Below are 21,648 nucleotides of genomic sequence, written 5' to 3' on the forward strand. Positions count from 1 at the left end.
TTGTGATTCTGATGCACCCAATAGTATTCAGTTGTCTTTTGTGTTTTTAGGACAGAGGCATAAACAATGTTTACAAAGCTCTGCAAAGAGCTAGAAATGAAAATGCTTAATTTCTCAAAAATAATGATGTTGCACTGAACAGTAAAATGTAAAGAAATTCCTTTTAAAAAATTACGGACAGCTCAGTAAAACCATCTGTTTCACCTTGACTTTTTCACATTGGACCTTGTAATTTATACATTTTTCACTGCTTTTGGAAGTGGTCCCGAAGGAGCATCATTCTTGAAAGATTTGTCTTCATAATTTGCTGTGCATTGGGAATACAGTTGACAGACTGGACTTAGGAAGATTCCTCAAAAAAAGGAATGTAATATACAAAAATATTATGAGAAGGAGAGGAAAAGAATTATCTGTGGTTGTTGTGTGCTAATACTGTTTTGGACCAAAATTATTTTTATCAAGGGATTTCTCATTTTGTTTTGGCTCTAATCAATCTTATAGGTTACTGAAATGGTATGAAAGAAATTTAATTTTTAAAAATAAAATAAATTTGAGTTTTTTTTCCATAAGGTTATTATGTTGTCTTAGGAAAGGTACCCTCCTCTTCTTGTTGTGCTTTTTCTAATTTTTTGAGGGGGAGCCTTGCATATTGATATCATTATATCGTGATGCAAAGTTGATGTATCACAATGTAAAATTTTCAGTATTGCCCAGTCCTACTCGCGATGCCTGCTGGATGTTGGGATCCTTGACAGAATCAGCAAAGCACTGTAGGGTCGATCCCATCCTCGATGTTGAATGGGCAGTCTGGGTAAGTCATCTCCAAGAGCCTTTCAATGTCCATGGCCGGTTTTTACAAGGTTTTCCCCAGTTTTCTGCTGCCTGGTCTTGAGTTGCAGAAGATGGATCAGTCTTTAGCAGCAAGCATCTGTAGCTTTTCTGCAGCTTCTTGGAGTGTTGCATCTAGATAAAAGGCCTTGAGTACACAGCCCCATTCGTTTACATAGGTGATCATCTCAAACTGGGTCCTGTAGTTTAACCACTGTGTCTTCCCGCTGTACACCAAGGGCTTTATGTTCAGTTGTGGTTGTTGTTAGCCACAGCTGGCAGAATGTACTGAGAATTCACGAAAGATTTTGGCTCTTGGATTTTCTTTCTGAGCTCCAGTATTCTGAGAGCTTCTTGTCAACTCTTGAAAGAGTATTTTCACTCGTGTGTCGATGCCTCCCTTTCACAGTTGCGACATCCTCTCACTTCAGCAATGGAGGAGTTGATAGTGGTTAACATTCTATTTATCGACAGCGATGGAGGTGTTGGCAGAAGATTTGTGCATCCCATCCACTATTCTTGATTTTGTCTGTCCCATCACAGACATCAGCTGATTAAGTTCTTTCATCTCTTCCATGTCTATTTTTCTTGTCATCGCCATTCTAGCCTTGAATGATCTCACACCAAATTGTTCCGGGTAATCTCGACACAAGTCCTTGAAATTAGTAAAATCATTAATTATGAAACTATTTAATTGAGGACGCTACTGATTTACTTTCTGAACAACTATTTACACTGATTTACAAGCAGAGATTTGACGAAACATGCTAAACACGGAGCAACTTCTTTTGCATACAAGAGATTTTGTTTTCTTAAACTGCTTTTTAGTTTTGCTCTGGTGGTGCTTTTATTCAAGCAGGGTAAAGTTCAAGAACGTTCTCTCATATTCTCAAAAGATCTCTCATCTTTTCCTTGGGCATCGTAATACCACTAAATTATCAGAGCTATCGCCAAACTTGCCATGTTTGTTGTTAATTTGGCAAGATTTAGAGAGATGCGTTAATGACTATTTACAGGCAAAAAATGACATAATAAATGATAAATAAAGGCTATTTACATCATTTCACAACAGTATATATAATATGTAACAGTGTAAACAGCATATTCATAAATACCAGCAGTAAAAACCCAGATTTTTACCAACCCTGATAAATAGGTAATAAAAAAAGTCTGTATTTTTCTCTTCCTTGTTTTTATGAATTATTCAAAAGAAGGCTGGTGCGCTCACAAAATTTATGATAGGGGATTCTAATTTCTTTGTCTATGAATTTTTTTAAAATAGAAATAAGCTAATTTTTTCTATGAGCGACTTTTAATAAGTTTTACATTTTTTCTCCTAGTTGTAACTGGCTCTACAGATGGCATTGGGAAATCCTATGCGAAAGCAGTAAGAAATTTTTTTTTAATATACAGAATTTGTAAATGAAATGAGTTTTTGTTATTGGAGAGTAAAGATAGGCCTAACTACTGATAGTATGTAAAGGTTCGATTTAAACATGAATTCAATTAAAAGTTTGCAACCTTGGTGTAGCCAGAGGTAATTTATCATAAAGCTTTTGAACCTGAGAACTTACACATGGAGAGCTACAGCATTGCGTCGACACATCCTTTTTGATTCACATAACTTAACTTACAGGAGCATTATCTTGATAAGAAAAAGATATTAAGAGTGTTCATGGATGAAATATGAGATTGTTGCACATAGGAATAAATGATTTTGAAAGGGAATTGTGTGTGTGGTAATAAAAGAATTTTAATCTATAGATTGGGAAATAATATTGCCACCATGTTCAGTCAGATTTCAAGTTTGGGCCATGTATTTTATAGCTTATTCCAAATATTGTAAGGTATTTGTGGAAAAGATTATGAAAAATGTGATGTTTTACTGAAAACTGATTGAAAATTTCTATAAGTAAACTTTATAATAAATTATAACCAATAACAATAAACACTGCAAACAATATTGTATTCAAGAGATGTTGAAAATTTCTGTACATATAATTTTTTTTTATATTCCATATCTATTATAACCAGAAACATTTGGAAAAATTCCTCCTTTTTTTAAACTAAAAGTATTTATCAATCAAGTTTTTATTTAATGCTTGTGTTACAAAGATTTATATATATTTTTTTTCTTATCAGTTAGCAAAAAAAGGTTTCAACATTGTTTTGATTAGCCGAAATCCAGAAAAACTGCAGAATGTTGCCAATGAAATAGGTAGGTAAAGTAATATAATAATAGATGGCTTTTTCTCAGCCCAAGATATCAAGGAAACATTTTATTTTCTGGATATTATGCTGAGGTGAACTCCTTTATATCTTGGGCTGAGAAAGCCATCTATCTCTCTAAACTGTCCCACCTGGGGGGTGGGGGGCAATTCCTGAAGTCAAGAGAGGCTACTAATGTCTCTACTTCAGTGCCTCATGCCACAGTGCATGAAATAAGAAAGGCAGGGTCGTGTCTCCAGTGGTGTAGATGGTAGCATGCTTGCCCGATATGCAAGAGGGCCTGGGTTCGAGTCCTGGCAGAGACAAGATAACTTTTCTATCCGAGTTCACCTCAGCATAATATCCAGGAAATGAAATGTTTCCTTAATATAGTTGTTAGAGCCCTGGTTGTTTGTGTTTTATTTCATAGATGGCAGCATCTCCTTAGTATCGATGTTATTGCTTGTTCGTTTCCCCCCTTTTTTTATGGTTATTGTGTATTGTGTGTGAGGACAGGTGTGCACCTGCTCTAGCGTTCCTCCAAGAACCGTTTCATATTAAGTTCTCTTTATAATTAAATGTTGAATTTCTAAGTGAGCCTGTTCTGCTTTCATGAGCTGAAACCATTCAAATACAGTCCACTATTTGTTGTGAGCCAACATTGTTGGTCCTAGCGATCCGGAGACGATCCAGTGACGAAATGGATACCAAGTTGATACGGCAGAGAGGTTCACTTAAAGCAAAGGTGACGGCAGTGGAAAAGTTCATCAGCAATCTTCAATGCTCCAGTGATTCTATTGTCGCTGTAAATGTGAAGTTGATGTCAGTCACTGCAACCAGAGAACTGTTGGAGAAGTTGTGAAATACTCTCTACGATCTCCCAGCAGATGTGAACGTTGAGGTTTTCGACTGTGAACTTTATGCCATTGAAGAACGATTAGACGATATCCAGATAAAATTGACAGCTCTTCAGAATACTTGCCAAGAGAAAACATCGAATGAGCTGTCACAGCCGAAAGAAGTTTGTGGTTGCATCCTCAGTACTCATAGTAAACAGTTGTGCTTCCTTTCTCGAGATGAGGGCAATCTATCCAGCGGTTTTGGGAAATTGAGAAAGATGTGCTTCCGAAAATTCAGTCGGATGATGGAGTCTTTTGTGAGGAGCATTTCCAGAAGATTCACAAAAGAGATGCTACATTAAAATATTGTGTACAGATGCCACTAAAAGATGACTGAGTGCTTAGGCCAATCGAAGGAAGCTGCTCTTCGAAGGCTGAATTCACTGTGAAAACGACTGTCCAAAGATTCACACCTGGGGACACTTCATCAAAATTTCATATTGGAATATGAAAGTCTAGGCCATATGAATGAAGTGAAGGTAGACACTGCTAATGTGGTATATTACATGCCTCACCATCCTGTATACCGCCCTGAAAAAAGTACAACTAAGTTGAGAGTCGTGCATTTTTTTTTTGCCATTGTCAATACAAAGATGTAAATGTGGATTACATAGTTTTTGTCACGTCCTCCAGTGTCTTCTCTGCTTTCTGCACTTCTTTGGAACCTGAAAATTGTTGTCCCTTATAAGCAACTTCGTTATCCAAGGAAGAAAGTCACATGGGACAAGATCAGGGTAATAATCTGGTTGTGGAATTATCGAGATGTGAAGTTTTGATATAATCTGACCTGTGAGTCCTTAAACACTTGCCTGATTCGGTGAGATGCAAGTGACCAGATTTTTCGAAGGCCAAGTTGTGGATGCTCCATCCTGATAATGCACCAGATCACAAGTCTGTCCCTGATGTCAGATTACCTGTCAAACATCTCATTCCGATACTTCTACAACTTTTCCGATACTTTTATTTAAAGAATTTGCTTAAGGGCCAACAATTCTCATGTTCCAAAAAAGTGCCATGATGAAGGCACTAGAATGTGACAAATTTTTTTGCAATCTGCATTTACATCTTTGCATAAACTGTGGCAGAAATGAATAATTGCATAAGGGTAGTTACTTCGAAGGGGCCTTTTAATACAATTAATAAATCTAATCTAATCTAGTTTACTTCAAAGGAAACACTAAATAAACAGGTTCTATCTGTATTCATTTTTCTGTAATAAAATTAGTCTCAGAACTTTTTAAACATAGTAGTCTTGTGATGAAATGGATTAAGCATGCAAGTTTTTCTTTCAGAAAATGCTTTTAAAGTAAAGACTAAAATAATTGCCTTTGACGTGACTAGTGATGTTGGAATATACGATACTGTTAAGCAGAATCTAGAGAACTTGGATATCGGTGTTTTGGTGAACAATGTTGGCATGAGCTACAAATACGCTGAATATTTGACAAAAGTCCCAGATGTTGAAAAAGTAAGTTCTAAAAAATCTTTGTTTCAAGTTTATATCTTTTTTGTTGAATATATTTGTGGTGCTTTATTTAATGTCCCAGAGCATTAAATTTCTACTTTTTAGAACCTTAATTAGTTCTGAGCACTTAGTTCTTAGCTACATAACTTTTAAGTAGCTTTGCAAATGTTTTATCAATTAAATATTTATGGCTGCATGGATAACAGTAGTCATATTTTTAAATATCTTGTTGGTACAGCTTTTAGAATATGATTGATAGTTCATAGGTAAGACCACAAAAATCAGGTTATAAAGAACATTCACATAGTTTCAGCTTGTGGGACAGTTTTACAGTTTTAATTTGTTAGCTTTATTCATAAAATATCATTTTATTGGTTATTAAAGCAAAAATGTACAAAGAAAAATTTTCCATTAAGATGAATCAAGTGTCAACTGCATGTGTGACTACATGAAACATAAGTACCACATATAAGTACTTTGGATAAAGTAAAAACTGTCTATGCTTGTAGCCCAAAATTCTAACTCAAAGATACAAAAACCACAAGATGAGCTCATAATTTGATTTATGTCTGTTTACCTTAGCTCATCCAATTATATAAATGGGTTAAAGGCTGTTGAATTCCTAAGACTTGGACAAGCTATGTAGGCATGAATTGTTCAAGTTCTTTTGTATTCCCCATTTATATAGAAGTTATTAGAGTTTAGGTGCACTGAAACTTTTTTTAGTTTTAAAGATTTTTCTATTTTTGATGAACTATTAGTTAAGGAAATCAAATGTTGAACACCCATTAGTTTATAAGATCAAAGACTGGTTTTGAAGTATCAGAATTTAAGCTTTAGCATATTGAAGAGAATTAAATGAAGTTAATAGAGAATATGTACTTAATTAATATGTACTTATCTTGCAAATAACTTTTTTTTCTCTTTTTAGTTTTCAGATGACTTGATAAAAGCTAATGTGATTTCTGTTAACAGAGTAAGTGTTCTTGCTTAGAAATAAACTAATATAAACATGAAATATTAATTATGCAAGCCAATGATTGTCGCACAGTCTCTTGTGTATTATTTTTGGTATGTCTATTGGTGTCACAAAAATAAATTTGCTAATCTGAAATTTTTTCTCTTGAAATTCTTATTTTTATTAAAAATATTTTTCAACTTTTTAAATGAAAATATTTGAGATTATAATAAAACCTTGTTTTATATCTAACATAATTGAATGAGCCCATATTGAGAAAATCAATTTCCAGATAATATAATGTTCATTATCTGAACTAATTAAAATCTAATGAATTTGACTGATATGGAAACAAAAAATAGTCAATCCCTGTTTTAAAGCTGGTTTTTTTTTTTTTGCTGCAACATTTCTGTCTCTTAACACTATGTTCTTGCTGTTTCCATCAAGCAATGTTTTTTTTCGAAAAGTCATTAAAAGACAGCATCATTGTGTTTTTGCATTTGCAAAGTTTCTTGAACGCTTCACTTTCATCGGTAAGGGAATTTTCAAACTTCCACAATAGAGCTCCATTCCTAGAGAAAAACTTTATTACTTAGGAAACCTATGTCGGTTGAGAGTTCCAGATAAAAGACAACGATCAGATAATCAAATTTCTACCCTTTAACGTTAAGTTTAAAACATTTTGATAAAACTTTAAATCTTTTTGAGAATTCAGATTTGTCTGCTTCATTTCAATTATTTAGATGACTGTCTTAGTTTTACCAAACATGGAAGCAAAAAAGAAAGGCGTGATCATAAATATTTCATCACTGAGCGCATTATCTCCCACCCCACTTTTGAGTATGTACAGTGCTTGCAAGGTAAGTTACATTCAAATAAATACCTGATACTGAGAAATGATCTTTTTTTTTTTGTAATTGCAAAATACTTTTTAAATAGCTTTTAATTGGAGGCAGCAACTACTTTTCATGCCGGAAAATAGTTCTAAAACATCTTTTGCAACCTCAAACTAATTTTTGTCTTGTCTGTATACCTACATTATTTATTACAAAGTGTTATTTATTGTCAAATTTACTTGTTAAATATTGGATATATGGTATTAATAAATGTTCAATCCTGTTAAAATACATATTTAAATAAATTGACTGTAAAATAAATATATAACATAGAAAATATTAAATATATATAATTAATAGGGCTATATGTATATACACTTATACAGGGTGTTTTGTTAATGGACCGTCAAACTCTGGGTTGTTAATAGACATTAAGAGGAACAAAAATTACAAAGGAACATGGAGTTGCAAACCACGTTGAGAAGGTGAAAATCGCGAAAAACTCATGCAGGTTATGACGTCACGCTGGAATGACAAAAAGTACAATAACTAGAAAAATATTTATTCGATTTAATTATTACAAGAGTTGTTGGAAGTGGCAGCCGCTGACATTGCCAGTCTATAATGACCTTAAAACGATTCCTAGATGCGTTCAAAGCGATCACGATACTCATTGAAACAGACAACTGCTGCAATTGCGTTAATTTACATCATCCACGGTGTGATCCTACCCCAGTGCATGCGTTTTGCGACGCTGCTTATGTTGGATATGGTAAGCGTGCAACATTTAGCTTGCATTCCCCCGTTCTTCAACATTTTACCCCAGTAGCCATTGAATGGATGACAACAATGAAAGAAACAAGATTTTGATTAAATTATAAGTATTTATTCAATTATGTATTAACTATTAATATAACGCTTTATCAACAATTATCACAATTAAACCTTGCTTTCAATATTATAACAGAACAGTCTCACCGCCATGTCCAGATTTTCACGTATTAGTTCACATCGTCCGATAAACACTCCCAGGTGTCTACCTTACAGCAGAAGATTCCCTGACACCAGCATCAGACAGGTTTGGTGTCTCCAAACATGTTGAGGTTACAGCTCAGCCACTGCTTAGGGAACTGGAGGCGAACGTCCACGGGTAGCCGGTCTGGCCACTAACCAATCCACAGGCGATGGGATCACAACGACGTTGGGTTATCGCATGAAGACCAGCGATGAGACGGGTGAGGTGCCAAGGGCACACCTCTACAGTTTCAACACATTATTTCAGAGACTATCTAGCTCACATCTCAATAGCACGTGACGCCTTAGTGATTAAGACAAGATGTTAGTCGGAGTAAGGTAGAAGTGGAATGTAAGTCGTAGTGAAGCACATCTCTAGCTCGTTTTTATATAGCAGCATTCCCATAATGCTCTACGATATAACCAATCACAAGATCGAAGGTGCGGTATTGAGCTTGCATCTAATTTACATAATTTCATGAGAGAAAAGGAAATATTGTAAAAATTATAATACTGAATCTGGCAACCAAACATAACAGCGGCTGATCAGCGGACATACGATTGATCCCGGAGCCAAAAAGGTAAAACAAACTAAAATCTATTAAAATGACTAGAATAAGGACGATTTCTGTGGGGGCCTAATGGTAATGTTACAAGCGAACCAGCGAAAGCATTCGGGGATCAACTGACATCCACCTTTTGTCTCTTCTGGACTCCGAACCTATATGCATTTTTCACAATTTTCACCCTCTCAACGTGGCTTGCGACACCATGTTCCATTGCAATTTTTGTTCCTCTTGATGCCTACTAACAACCCTCTGAGTTTGTCGGTCCATTAACAGAACACCCTGTATAGGGTTTCTGACATGAAAACTAAAAAAATTATCTATCCCCCCCTGAAAAAAACAAATGTCCTAAAAATTAGCCATATATTATAGTCAAAGCCAGTTATAGCACCGCCTTATTTATGCCAACCTTGCTTAGAACCAAAATTTTTCAGTGAACAAATGTTCCATATATAGGGATTACACAAGTTACGTTGTGATTTGATATAGTACCAAACTCGTTAGGACCATTTGTCTCACAGATTTCTGGCACTATCACATTGGGGTTTGACTTTATATATATAAAGTACAAAAAAAAAATTCCAAGATTTTTATTTTCTGTTTCTGTTAACCTTAATTTTAGCAAAATAATAGAACTAGGAGTTTCATGCAATTAATATTTTTTTAAAAATAAGGTAGTTGATGGGATGAAGTTATTCGGTTTACTAACTACTACATATGTAGAGGTGTATGCTAGGTGAATCGCAGGACCTCCATACCCCCAAAATGATTCAAAATTAATATTTTAAGTATCTTTGTAAAATAATGAAAATATTTAAAAAAATGCTCATATGGTCTCTTAATCAATTTTTATTAATTCCAAAGATTTTTCAAATGTTATCAAAAATTCTTGAAGTTCCATGTACGCCCACAAACCCGGTGCACCCAATAAATATGTTGATAGTATGTCCTGCATATGTCTACACAGTTGAACTAAGTGGAGGCCCTGGGATAAACTTCCAGGTTTCCACCCCACTGGCTATGGCCTTGTAGGTGGATAAAGATGGGTTGCAATTGACTTGCTTCACTTAAATTTATTTCGTAAAAGGTGGAGGTGGAAAATCTCTTCCCCTTCCCTCCATTCAGGGAGCCTTGTCTGAAACAAGAATATGAAAATATTGATTCCTTATTTATCTGAGCTGCTTGGAATCAATTTACAGGCACACTAATAGTGAGAGGACAATAGGAAGGGACCTTGATTAGACCACTTGACAAACTTGAGTACAAGACTAGCAATAGTCTACTCCTGGGCATTTTATGTTACTAGGATGAATGTACATGCGTCCTGACTTTCAAGATCATCACCCTTTCTCAGTTTTGTACAAGTCTTTAAGTATAAATTGTTAGAAAAAACTGAACAAATCTAGAAAAAACTAGAAGTTGAAGACTGAAAAAATCTAGAAGTTCCATTGAAAATACGGAAATATGCAAAAAGATGTTCAAATATATAAAAATATACCTTAAAATGACTTGGAGGATTTTGTCATGATTCTTGTAGCATAAAAGTTGCAAAATATGCAAAGTCATAGAAATCCTAGTCCTAATAATTGATCTATACATGGTAAAAACTTAAGTCTGTTTCACCTCAAATAACTTGTAAATCTTTGGCTATAAAAAAAAATATTTTTATAGCCAATAGGCACATTATTTAAATACTTTTTCTATGTTTGATGTCTCTCTTATTTAACTGGAAAACTTTTACTTACTCTGCCATATATGTACAGATACAAAATTTAATTTTTCATGCCGTTCCCCCTTGTCCGGTCTTCCAATTAGAAAACTGTTACTGTCTCTCCTGAGCCCAAAAAAATCTGTTTCTAAGCGATATATTTGAATTAAAAAATTTCTGAAAATTAAGGAAAGAATAGCATATAAAGCATTGAATGAGCTTGTCCATTAGTTTATATGGTTTTCCCTCTCATTTTCAACTATTTTTGGATTCTAATGTCTCTGCAAATATGGCACTTCAAAACATGATTTTTTTTTTTTTTTTTGCTTGGGAGACAAGGCAACTTTCTAATTGTAAGTTAGAAGACAAGGGGAATCATATAAAAAAAAATTAAATTTTGTATCTCTACATATAGAAGACTCTTGGTAAAATAAAACATCTAAGAAGGGCATGTTATTTAAATACTTTTTCTCATTGAAAATGTTTTTATAGCCAATGGTTTAAGAGTAATTTGAGGTAAAACACACTTTTTCAAGTTTTCATCTATATGCCAGAAATAAAGGGCACCATGTCACAAAAGAAATTTTACAGGAGAGCCAAAGTTTTTTTATTATGTCTTTCTATGGAGTTTGCATGTTTTATTAAGTGAAATATATCTGTTTACTGAGAAAGAACTTGGTGTCCCATACCTATGTGTTGTGTGATGAAAGTGCTGAAAATTGTGTTATCTCAATATTGATGAAAATGGACATGGTGCCCTTTTCCTCCAGTATACAGATATATACAACCTCTGACAATAAAGTTCGGTGAATAGTCCTGTAACATTAATGTAGATGAAATGTTAACGAAAGTTACCTTACTGTCCTTTGAAATAATCACCTCCCATTACTATGCACCGCTGAGATCTCCTATACATGTCCTGGAAACTTTGCAAGAAGTCGTCTTTTGGGATGGAGTTCAAGAGCCTCGTCATGTTTTGTTGGATATCGGGAATATCGTCAAATCTCTTTCCTTTCAAAGCGAGTTTGAATCGTGGGAATAGGAAGAAGTCTGGAGAATTGAGATCTGGCAAGTATGGTGGATGTTCAATTTGCACCACCCCCTTTTTTGCCAGGAACTGTTTGACGATATTGGCTGTGTGAGGGCGAGCATTTTCGTGAACAAGAAACCATGAACCTTGTTGTGCGTACTGAAGTTGTACCCTGCGTAGACGTTTCACGAAACAGGTCAAAATTTCAATATACCTTGCAGCATTCATCGTTGTTCCCTCAGGTAGAAATTCCTTGTGGATAATGTTTTGACTATCAAAAAAGGTGATTAGCATCATTTTGATGTGCGATTTTTCTGCTCTGACCTTTTTCTGACGAGGTGATGCAGGAGAACGCCATTCCATGCTTTGCCGTTTCGTTTCAGCGTCGTACCTGAGACACCAGGACTCATCCTCAGTGACAATACAGTTCAAGAAATTTTGTGTTTCGACAAAATCCTGTGAAGCCTTTAAACATGCCTGATCAAAACACGTACCAGCATCGCGTGAGTTTCTTTCGGTGTCTTGCCAAGCTTAAAACAAAACTTTAAATTGATCTTTTGTTCGTTCATTTTCCTGTTCTCAGTTAAGAACCAACGCATTAAACAAGCACTTTGTAAAGCAAGTCTTTCACAGAACACAACCGACGCTCAACTGAACAACGGTGGCAGCAGATGGTCAACACCTGCCGCTAAGCATGTGCAGCGTTTTGCTTCGCCAGTGTTGCCAGATCGGCCGTTCTGACTTCATTCACCGAACTTTGTTATCAGAGGTTGTATTATACTTCGTAGATGTAACTTTGCAGCAACTTATTCATTTCTGTCTATTTGGAATGAGATGAGTGGTATCTTCTTGTCCAAAGTCTACAGTTTAGAAACCACTTGCCATAATCTCATGAAAAATCAGTTTTAACATGTAAACGAATAAAAAAGATTAAATTCACTAAGATGTAAAAGGCAGCTCTTTACAAGATTATCAGAATGATAGTGAAAGTAACTTTTTCTGAATTGGCGAAAATAAAAAATTAGCTAATGATATGAAGTAGCTCTATATAACTACCTATGATGCATATTCGGAGCCTCGTGGTGAATGTACAAAATAAACAATATAGCATGATACTTCAGAAATGGTGGTAGTAAAAAAACAACCAACTTCTGTCAAGTTTTTTTATTGAGCAGGGCTTGAAAAATTCCTGGTTGGCATTGGCACCTAAAATTTTCTGATTGCGATGCAACTTATTCATTGGAGTTTGACAATGCAGTTCTCAAAATTTATGTCAGTATTTCCACCAGTAGAAAGGTGGTCAGAGACCTGAAAAGAAATATCATTTTGGCCATTTTTGTCAAATTATGATTTGTCATCAGAAATCAGACTGCCGTCTAATTTTTCTTTGATTTGTCAAGACGTGGTTATTTTATAAACATTAGCTCAACAATATAAGCCAGGATCTTAACACCAGTTTAACTAGTGTCAGATCACACACACAATCCTCAATATGATAGTGGATTTGTAGTTATTTCAAGTATTTGCTCAACTAGATCACTTCATGTGCATTTAGTTGTGGCCAGAGGTATATCGCCAGTGTTCGTGCAAATTGTTGTATGTAAAAAACTGTACTTCCAGGAGATAAAAAAAAAAAAAAAAAAAACACCAGCATTAGCTGACTGGTTTGAAACATGAAATTTTTAAAGAATATAGGAAACACATATGAAGAAGCTTTTAGTAGTGTAAAAAAAATGGAGAAGTTTGACATGGCACTTTGCATGAACAGCGATATGCAGGAGAGCCCATTTCCCTTCCAAGATGGTCAAAGATTAGCTCTCTAACTACACCAAAAATTCCATCTTAGTTATTCATTTTCCTTGTCAGTTTTTTTCTATTTAAGAGAGAAATAGTTTTAAAAATTTATTGAGAAATTGCAATACCTGGAGACACAGGTTACCGTAAGTGATTTTTCAAGAAGTAATTGTTTATAATTGTGTTTTCTTAAATTTAATTGCCTTGGAGACTTGTCTACATGTAATTACCTATTGTAATTTAAGAGTTTTATAGAGATATTTTTATAGTTTTTTTTTTTATAAAATTAAAAGTGATACCTTGATGCTGTTTTAGCCAATTTCAATTGCTGTTTTTTTAAGGTTAGCAGCTTAAAATTTCTCGGAAAGATTCCCCTTTGCACCCTATCTCTCAATTCACCAGCATGCACTTTCTAAAAATAGGTTCTGTTAGGACCCTGGGTGTTGCCTACAGGTTAGCACACCAACCTGTTGGCAGACTTGTATATAAAAAAATTGAATGCTGCCGTTCTGAATCAGCAATAAACTGTTGATCCCAGTCTAAGTAGCCCTCAAATGCAAAAAATGATCAAATAAACTTGAAATTTTTAGTTAAATTTAATGTATAATTTTATTTTGATTATATAGCATGATTGAAATTGAATTTTTATTTTTATAGGCTTATGTGAATTTCTTTACTCGCGCTATTCAAGAAGAGTATAAAGCCAAAGGAATTATTGTACAGGTGAGATTGGTTTTTTTTAAGATTTTGATGAGCGCATTGGTGTAATATGTTAATTTTTAAATAATTATTTTTATGTAAATTCAAAGTATTTGTAATTTATGAAATTATGAAATTAAGTTGTATGATAATCTCCTTTCAACTGTTTGGGTATTTTGCCAAGATAAATTTTGTCATAGCTGGAAATTAGTTGATCTAGTTGAAAAAGTGTTGATATATGTGTAGCTTTCAAATTCTTGACACTGCTCTATTTTAATTTTGTAGTCTGTTCTTCCTGGCTTTGTCTCTACTAATATGTCAAAGATGAGACCTGGCTTTACAATTTGCACAGCTGATGCATTTGTTCGTTGGGCTTTGCGATCTGTTGGTGTGGAAGAGAGAACATATGGCTATCCTATTCATAAACTACAAGTGAGTAATTAAGTCGTTTAAATAAAGTGATAATTTGTCAACATTAGATGCTACATACAGGATGTATAGGAAAGTCCTTTTACCCTGAAATAGCTCTCAAACAATTGATCTTAGAAGCATACCTCCAGTTGAGAAAAGCATCCAAAAATGTGTAGACATCAAATATACAAATACAACGCCTCCAGGCAAAATGCCCAACGAGGTGGCTGAGAAAAAGATGCCCATAATAAATGTTGACGTCATATATTTCAAATATACCATTCATATTGTAACAGGGTGTGCAATTAAAATAAAATTTTTATTTGGTCATGTCCTAAAAAACCAGATTTGAAAAGTTGTTGCCCTATTCTCTTCACAGCCCAACCAAAAAAAAAATTCCATGTTTTTAAGTGTAATATTTGCTGAGATATTTTAATTACAAAATTGAATGAGGGAAAGAACATGAAAAGTGCAGGATGAGCTTGTCTGATTTTTTTCTGCAGTTCGTTCTTTCATTGTTAGTAATTTTTGAATTCAAAAAGGAATATTGCACTTAGAACATAGAATTTCTTTTGTTCAGCCCAGGAGAGACAAAGAAACAACTTTCTAATTGGGTTTTTAGGACAGTGACCAAATAAAATTTTATTTTATTAACTAAACAATGTCTTTTTAATGCAGTGTCTGAGGTCTACATGTTATTTGAATACTTTTTCCAATGGGAAGTATGTTTCTAGGATCAACAGTTTGCAAGTTATTCCAGGATAAAGAGCCTTTTCTATGTACCCTACTACTAAACCAGACATGCGCCTTGTCCATATCTGCGGAACTTCTAACGAATTGGTACATGTTGGGATGTGTGTACGTATAGTGAACCTTCCGTGTTTCTGTGTAATGCTTGTTATATATATATATATATATGTATATATATGTATATGTGTATATATGTATGTATATATATATGTATATATATATGTATATATATATGTATATATATATGTATGTGTGTGTGTGTGTTGTGCTGCCATCTGCAATCAATTTTTTTTAAACTGAGTTAAGTGTAATGAATGAATAATTATACCGTTGTTGGCCTGTTGCTCTCTGCTGCAAGACTTTTTAACGGGGAGATAGTCTCTCATTCGTGCCTCGAAATTGGGAACTGCAGAAACCAACTTTTCAGCCGACCACTTTTCTATGCACCCTGTGTAACTGCTAATTGCAAAGTTCATGTTTATAAGTAATAATCATTTAGTAATTGCATATAATGAAAGAGTGGTTTATTTTCAATGTGTGAAAATATAAATTGAGTAGAATACAAGTTAAAAGAATTTGTACATACATTCAACACTTGTTATTATGACCATGCGTTATTGTGACCATTCCATTCTAACAACCAGTATGATAAGTCTCAATTTTTTTCTCTATTTATCCGATGTAATTTTACATCCAATATAACAATCTACAATTTTTATAATTTGTTTTTCAAATATTCCCCGCTTCAGTCTATAGATTGATATTCCTGAAACCAGTAAAGGTTTGATGTAGTTTGTGTAATCTAATTTGATAATGTAAAAATACATTTGTTGAGATAGAAAATAAATATATTTTATATGAAATTCAGGATGAATGATGTATCAACAATAGTGAATGAACAGGTGAATAGTTTTTAACTTAATTTTCAGATTATAAATTTCAGAGGAATTAATTTTGATACATTCAGTACAGTCTAACCCTAATGTAACGTATCAGAAGAAAGTTTTATTTGTCAGATCGAGGAAAAATTGATCAGGCGCCTAAAACTCAAAACAGCAAATTTTAAAAGCTGGTTGTTGTTATAACTTATTTCTGACAACAGTTGAAGTAAATATATAAATTTAAGAATAAAATCAAGATGCATGAAAAAATTGCTTAAGTTTCTGTTAATACATCCTACATTTTTATCAAATTTTGTGGAAATTGTCATTTTTGGCTAACTGTAAAATGCTCTCTCTTCAGATGATCCGCCATTCTTCGCTCATCAAGACAGCATAAACTTGATGTAATTTTTTTTATATTAAAATCTAAACATGTTGACACAATGTTTTGTGGTATTGGTGTACACCAATTGGCCTCCGAAACCTTCCCATGCACACCCTAGATTGCTTTATTGCTTCCTTTACTCAAAAAGGAACGGATTCTGCTCTGCCTTTTTTTTTTTTTGTCTTTAAAGAAAAGCTTAAGGCCAAATCTTCAGATTAGTTTTGGGTGATGTGAAATAAGAAAAAAATTAAAGATGGTTTGAAAAAAAAATTGGAACCAGGGTTTTTATTCGTTAAATAAGGGACTGAAATAGTGATTGTTACAATCTGTGATGAAAAACAATCTACTTGTACAATATGCAAACCTGTTTCTTTGATGCATTGTGAATGTTTATGTAGTAATTGGACGGATTAGAATGAATAGGTAGGAAATTTTTTCAGAGGATGCAGATGGGGCAAAATCATTATAAAAGCAAATTATTTTGATTCAAACACCATTTTTAGTTATAAAAATTCTGTATGTTTTAGGCGTACTTTCAAGAACTTCTGTCAGATTATGCACCTGAGAAACTCAATCTTGCTATTAGTCATAATATGCTTAGCAGCATCAGGAAGAGATATTACAAGAAGTATGGATTGGTAGACATGGATCAGAAAGGTCATGGTGCAGATGCTTCATCTAAAAAGAAATAATTCAACTTATTTCACCTATTATAAGCCTGGACATTATATACTCCGATTTGGAATTATCATGCATTTTTTTTTTTTTTTTTTTTGGTATATAACATTCACATTTATGTGTATTTGAAAATGTTATTAAAGCATGACTGTAAATTACTATGTAATTTTCTTCTTGCCTATATGTTTGTGGGACCAATCCCTTTTTTTTGTATTTATTTTTGAAAATTTTATTTGAAAAAAATTTTATTTTTTAAAGTGTTTTTATGAGTCAGTTTTATTAAGCTAAGATGTATTTAAGTGTTATGTCAAGTACATTTTATTCAGAATTTCAAGTAATATTTACACTGCTCAGAACAATTAGAAGAAATGTAGTTTTTATTTACGATTTTCAAATGTTTGGATAAAATATTAACAAAGAATATTGTTAGGTATTCAGAGTTGATAACACGAATTAATTTATTAAATTTGAATAAGGTACATATCCCCTAATTGGTTTGAGTAGTGTAATATATCCTCATTCATCTGTTTAACATTCAGTTTTTGAACTGCTTCTATCTAATGAAAAACCATTCTGTACTAGAGATGGTATTCATTCTATTTTCAGTGGGTTGTTGCTTCTTGAAAATGAACTGAAATATTCAATCCCATTAGAAGCCAGGTTCAGCTTCCTTCCTTCACGATTGGTCCTTTTTCTCTCCATGTAGTGTGATATAACCTTGTTATTATGTATTAGCTTCGTCCCCTATGTTAGCAAATTTATCACCAGATTTGTAAAGTGTTAGCCAAATGAAATCTATTTGAAATTTTTTACCCAAATTAACACCTTTTTTTTTCCAAAATGTGGCAATTTGTTTGCCTTCAATATCAAGTCAAATTTTTTGAGAGAAGGTGCATACGTGTTTACTGCGCCATCGTTATTTTACTTTGTCGTTTTAATCAGATTACATGCTGATCAATAAAACGGCAATATTTCTTTGGGTTTTGAACTTTTATCGAAACTTGTGCATTAAAGGCTTCAATGAAGATGAAGGATGTAAAAATGGTAGCTTGAGACAAAAGTGTGACTGGTAGGGTAACAGTAAAATAATTCAATCGGGAAACTTTTAATCAAACTTGTGTTATGAATTGACCTATTCAAAATAATTTTTGGTTTCGGATTTTTTCTATTGATGACACTACTCGACACTGATTTTGCTCCAAAACAAAATTTTGGTGATTTTGGGCACAGATTCTGAATCTGACATTGGATTTATCAGATTGGCTCTAGTTTTTGGGATGAAGTGAAAGTTGGAATTCAATGGTAATACCATAAGCCAGGTGCGGATCTATGGGGAGGGGGGGGGGGGGGTTGGTGATCGTCTCAAGAAAAACTTGATAATTCATGAAATTTTCTTAACTTTTAAGATATTGCATTGGGGGGGGGGGGAAATAAATTAAAAAAAAAAAACTAAAAAATAGGAAAAACCATTACATTTTTTTCAAAAAATTTGGGATGGAGAGAGAAAACAAAAGGAAGGACGTATGGTCACACACCCTACTCAGTGACTAGCTCATTTTAGTTTTGTAAAATCACCCCTTCCAACAGCGAGCTCTAGATCCGCTCAGGCCATAAGCAGCATACAAATCACATTGGAACTGTACCATGTGAATCATTTATAAACTTGATATCAATACATAAAGATCACTGATGTCTGGTAATGACATTAATGTGTTCAAAAAATGGGAAAGTAAAAAAGTTGAAAGAAAATTTTCCACGCAAAAATTGGTGACACTAGACTTGATACTGTATTATGCATTATCTCAAAAACTGTTGCTAGCCAACACCAGTTTTGAAATCGACATCCCCAATATACCCTGAAACCATTAAAAATTTCCTTAGCCAAATTTTTTAGGCCTAAAAAAAGTGTCCAATTTTAATCTGTTCACAAACGTTTAGTTTTATGGTAGTTATTAGAGCCCATGCATTCGAAAAAACTGAACAACTTTCATCCCTCTCGCAAAAAGTTTTAAGAGTAGTTTGAAAGAAAAATCTCTTCCTTTTATCAAACAAAGAGCACATTTCCGATCTATCGCCATGGTCAATTTACTACCCAGTGAGTTCTGCCGGAAATGTGTGTGCGCCTGACAGTCTGACCTTTTAATGCTGTCATCTATTATTCAAATTGTGAGTGAAGTGTAATGATTGAATATTTGTGTACCATTTGTGTGTAGGCCTGTTATCTTTGGCGGAGACCTTTTAACGGGAGATCGGATCTCGCATTCGCGCCTCGTAGTTGTAAGCAACAGAAAACTACATTTTAGCTGACCACCACTGTGGCTAAAAAGGAAGGCTTTCTTTCACACCGACTACAACTCGGGTCTATCGCCATGGACAATTTACTACCTAGTGCAAGGGTTCTCAAACTTTTTCACCCGCGGTGCCCCTTTTCCGTATTCAATGCTTATGTGCAAGCTCCGCCGGCTCTCCAGAGCTGTGTTTAACAAAGAATATTTTCGAAAAAACTTGGAGAAAAAAAATGGTTGGAGGAGCAGAGTGAGAACCCCTGACCCAGTGAGTTGTGCACACTTGCACAACTCACTGGGTCAGGGGTTCTCTCTCTGACAGTCTGGGTGCGTATCTAGTGTGGTGTCCGATTTTTCAGTGCTGCCATCTAGATTTCAGAAGTGAAGTGTAATGATTGAATATTTGTAGTTTTTGTAGGCCTGTTGTTCTCTGGCGAGACTTTTTAACGATGAGAACGATTCGCATCTCGAAGTTGGGAACTACAGAAAACCAATTTCAGCCGACCACCACTGTGATCACTCGACCACCACAGCGGCTGAAAGGAAGATTGCATCCTACATTAGTAAGTGCTCCGTCTATTGAGACACATGAGGCACGGCGTGGGATGGAAAGTTGAGTCCACATTCTAGTATGGAAGGTGTCACTGCCGTATGCAAGGTGGCTACAAGCTCTTGCGACTCAAGTGTATGCCTATACACATGCGCTTTGAGATGGCCCCCATTTAAAAGTCTAAAGGGTTTAGGTCAGGGGATCCAGCGGGCCACTGCGGCCAATCCAACGATTTGGGTATTCTTGATTTAACCACTGGCGGACATTCGATGCGTAATGGGCCGGTGCTGCAGCTAAAGATTTCGCAAGATAGCCAAGGGAACGTCGTCAAAGGAAGTCTGGGAGACAATCTCTCCAGAAAGCGAGTTGTGGAAGCAGATATGGTCCCAGAAGATTGTTTATAATTCCACACCAAACATTATTTCCCCAACGAACCTGATGAGGATTTGGACGTGTTGCATAGGGATTGGAAAAATCCCAGATACGTGTGTGACTGTTGAAGACATCTTCACGAGTAAACGTTGCTTTGTTGGTCCATGGAACCCTATTTAGGAAAGTGCTGTCATTAGAATGTTGTTGAAGCAGCCATTGGCAGAATTCTTTTCTTCGCGGATAATCTTCTGATGAAAGTGCTTGCACCCGTGCGCAATGATATGGATTCAAGAACACATCGTGCAAAACGTTTAAGACAGTTACGTGACTTGAATTTAATTCTCGTGCGATCGCTCGACTGCTGGTCGTTGGATCCGATTCAACCAACGACAACATGTCTTCGAAAGCCGGTATCCTTACGGTCAACACTGGCCCAGCGCATAGGCGGAGATAGACTTGGAAGTCTGGGGGGCACGATGATGTGTGTCAATTCATCTATACATATATGCATTAGATTAGTCGACTTCACCTTTGATGCTGGGGGAGCAATATCCCCCCTCCCTATCTCCGCCCATGGCCCAGCGTCTACGTTTGGTTGTGGTAATACCCACCTTAACTCGCGCAATCGGTGGTCCAGTCGCAAAATAACTTAATGGTCTGGGTGCTTTTGCGTTGGATACCGTTGACTGTATAACCTTGCTGCTTGCAAGGCTGATCCGTGGCACTCACCTAAGGTGCATGTCACAATATTCTTGTATGCTGAATGCCATCAAATTATAAATCGTAACAAAAAATATATAAATAGACGCAGTACATTTTTTTTTATTCAAGCATAAAAAGTACATATACAATTGAAGGAGTTATACCCAAGGAGCCAGGAAAGGCTCATACTGGATATTTAATACATAGACAAATCAACTAGCGTAAAGTATAAATGATACACAATAGAATAATTATAGGAAAGGAAAAAAAGGGGGTTAACACGCACAATATATATATATTACTAATCAGTGACAACCATCGTGGTGGTGCTTTGAGTAGTTAACATGGAGGGAAAAATTACAAGGTAAAAAAAGAAAGCATTGTAAAAAACGCCAAGTTATACGTTTGGTGATTTTGGATGGATTTTTAAGTGACGTCACCAATCTTTAAAGCGTTATAGGTCAGATCAAAAAACTGAAAACACGTTTCCATATTAGTTTTTCACAAGGAATCACGTGTGTAATTATTGGGCGGTCGATAGTTACCACCCTGTATATATGATAACATGTCCTGACTGACTGATTCATCATCGCCGAGCCAAAACCTCTGAAGTTATGTGAAATTTGATC

General features: G+C 34.9%; 1 protein-coding gene across 1 annotated transcript in view; it reads left to right on the plus strand.

Annotated features, from left to right (window-relative positions):
- The window catches only part of LOC149072879 (very-long-chain 3-oxoacyl-CoA reductase-like), a 31,686-nt gene extending 14,417 nt beyond the window's left edge, over positions 1-17,269 (plus strand). Inside the window, exons 2-9 of the mRNA XM_089246228.1 lie at positions 2,169-2,215; positions 2,971-3,046; positions 5,228-5,403; positions 6,332-6,376; positions 7,102-7,218; positions 13,964-14,029; positions 14,291-14,437; positions 16,960-17,269. Of these exons, the coding sequence (XP_089102354.1) occupies positions 2,169-2,215; positions 2,971-3,046; positions 5,228-5,403; positions 6,332-6,376; positions 7,102-7,218; positions 13,964-14,029; positions 14,291-14,437; positions 16,960-17,124 (839 nt within the window). The 3' untranslated portion in view covers positions 17,125-17,269. The remainder of the gene's footprint in view (positions 1-2,168; positions 2,216-2,970; positions 3,047-5,227; positions 5,404-6,331; positions 6,377-7,101; positions 7,219-13,963; positions 14,030-14,290; positions 14,438-16,959) is intronic.
- Positions 17,270-21,648: the final 4,379 nt, after the last annotated feature.

Source organism: Pholcus phalangioides, unplaced genomic scaffold, assembly GCF_987345545.1.
Source record: "Pholcus phalangioides strain wild (caught in Gottingen) unplaced genomic scaffold, Ppha-v1.0 ptg000017l_1, whole genome shotgun sequence".
In the NCBI taxonomy this organism is placed as follows: Eukaryota; Metazoa; Arthropoda; class Arachnida; order Araneae; family Pholcidae; genus Pholcus; species Pholcus phalangioides.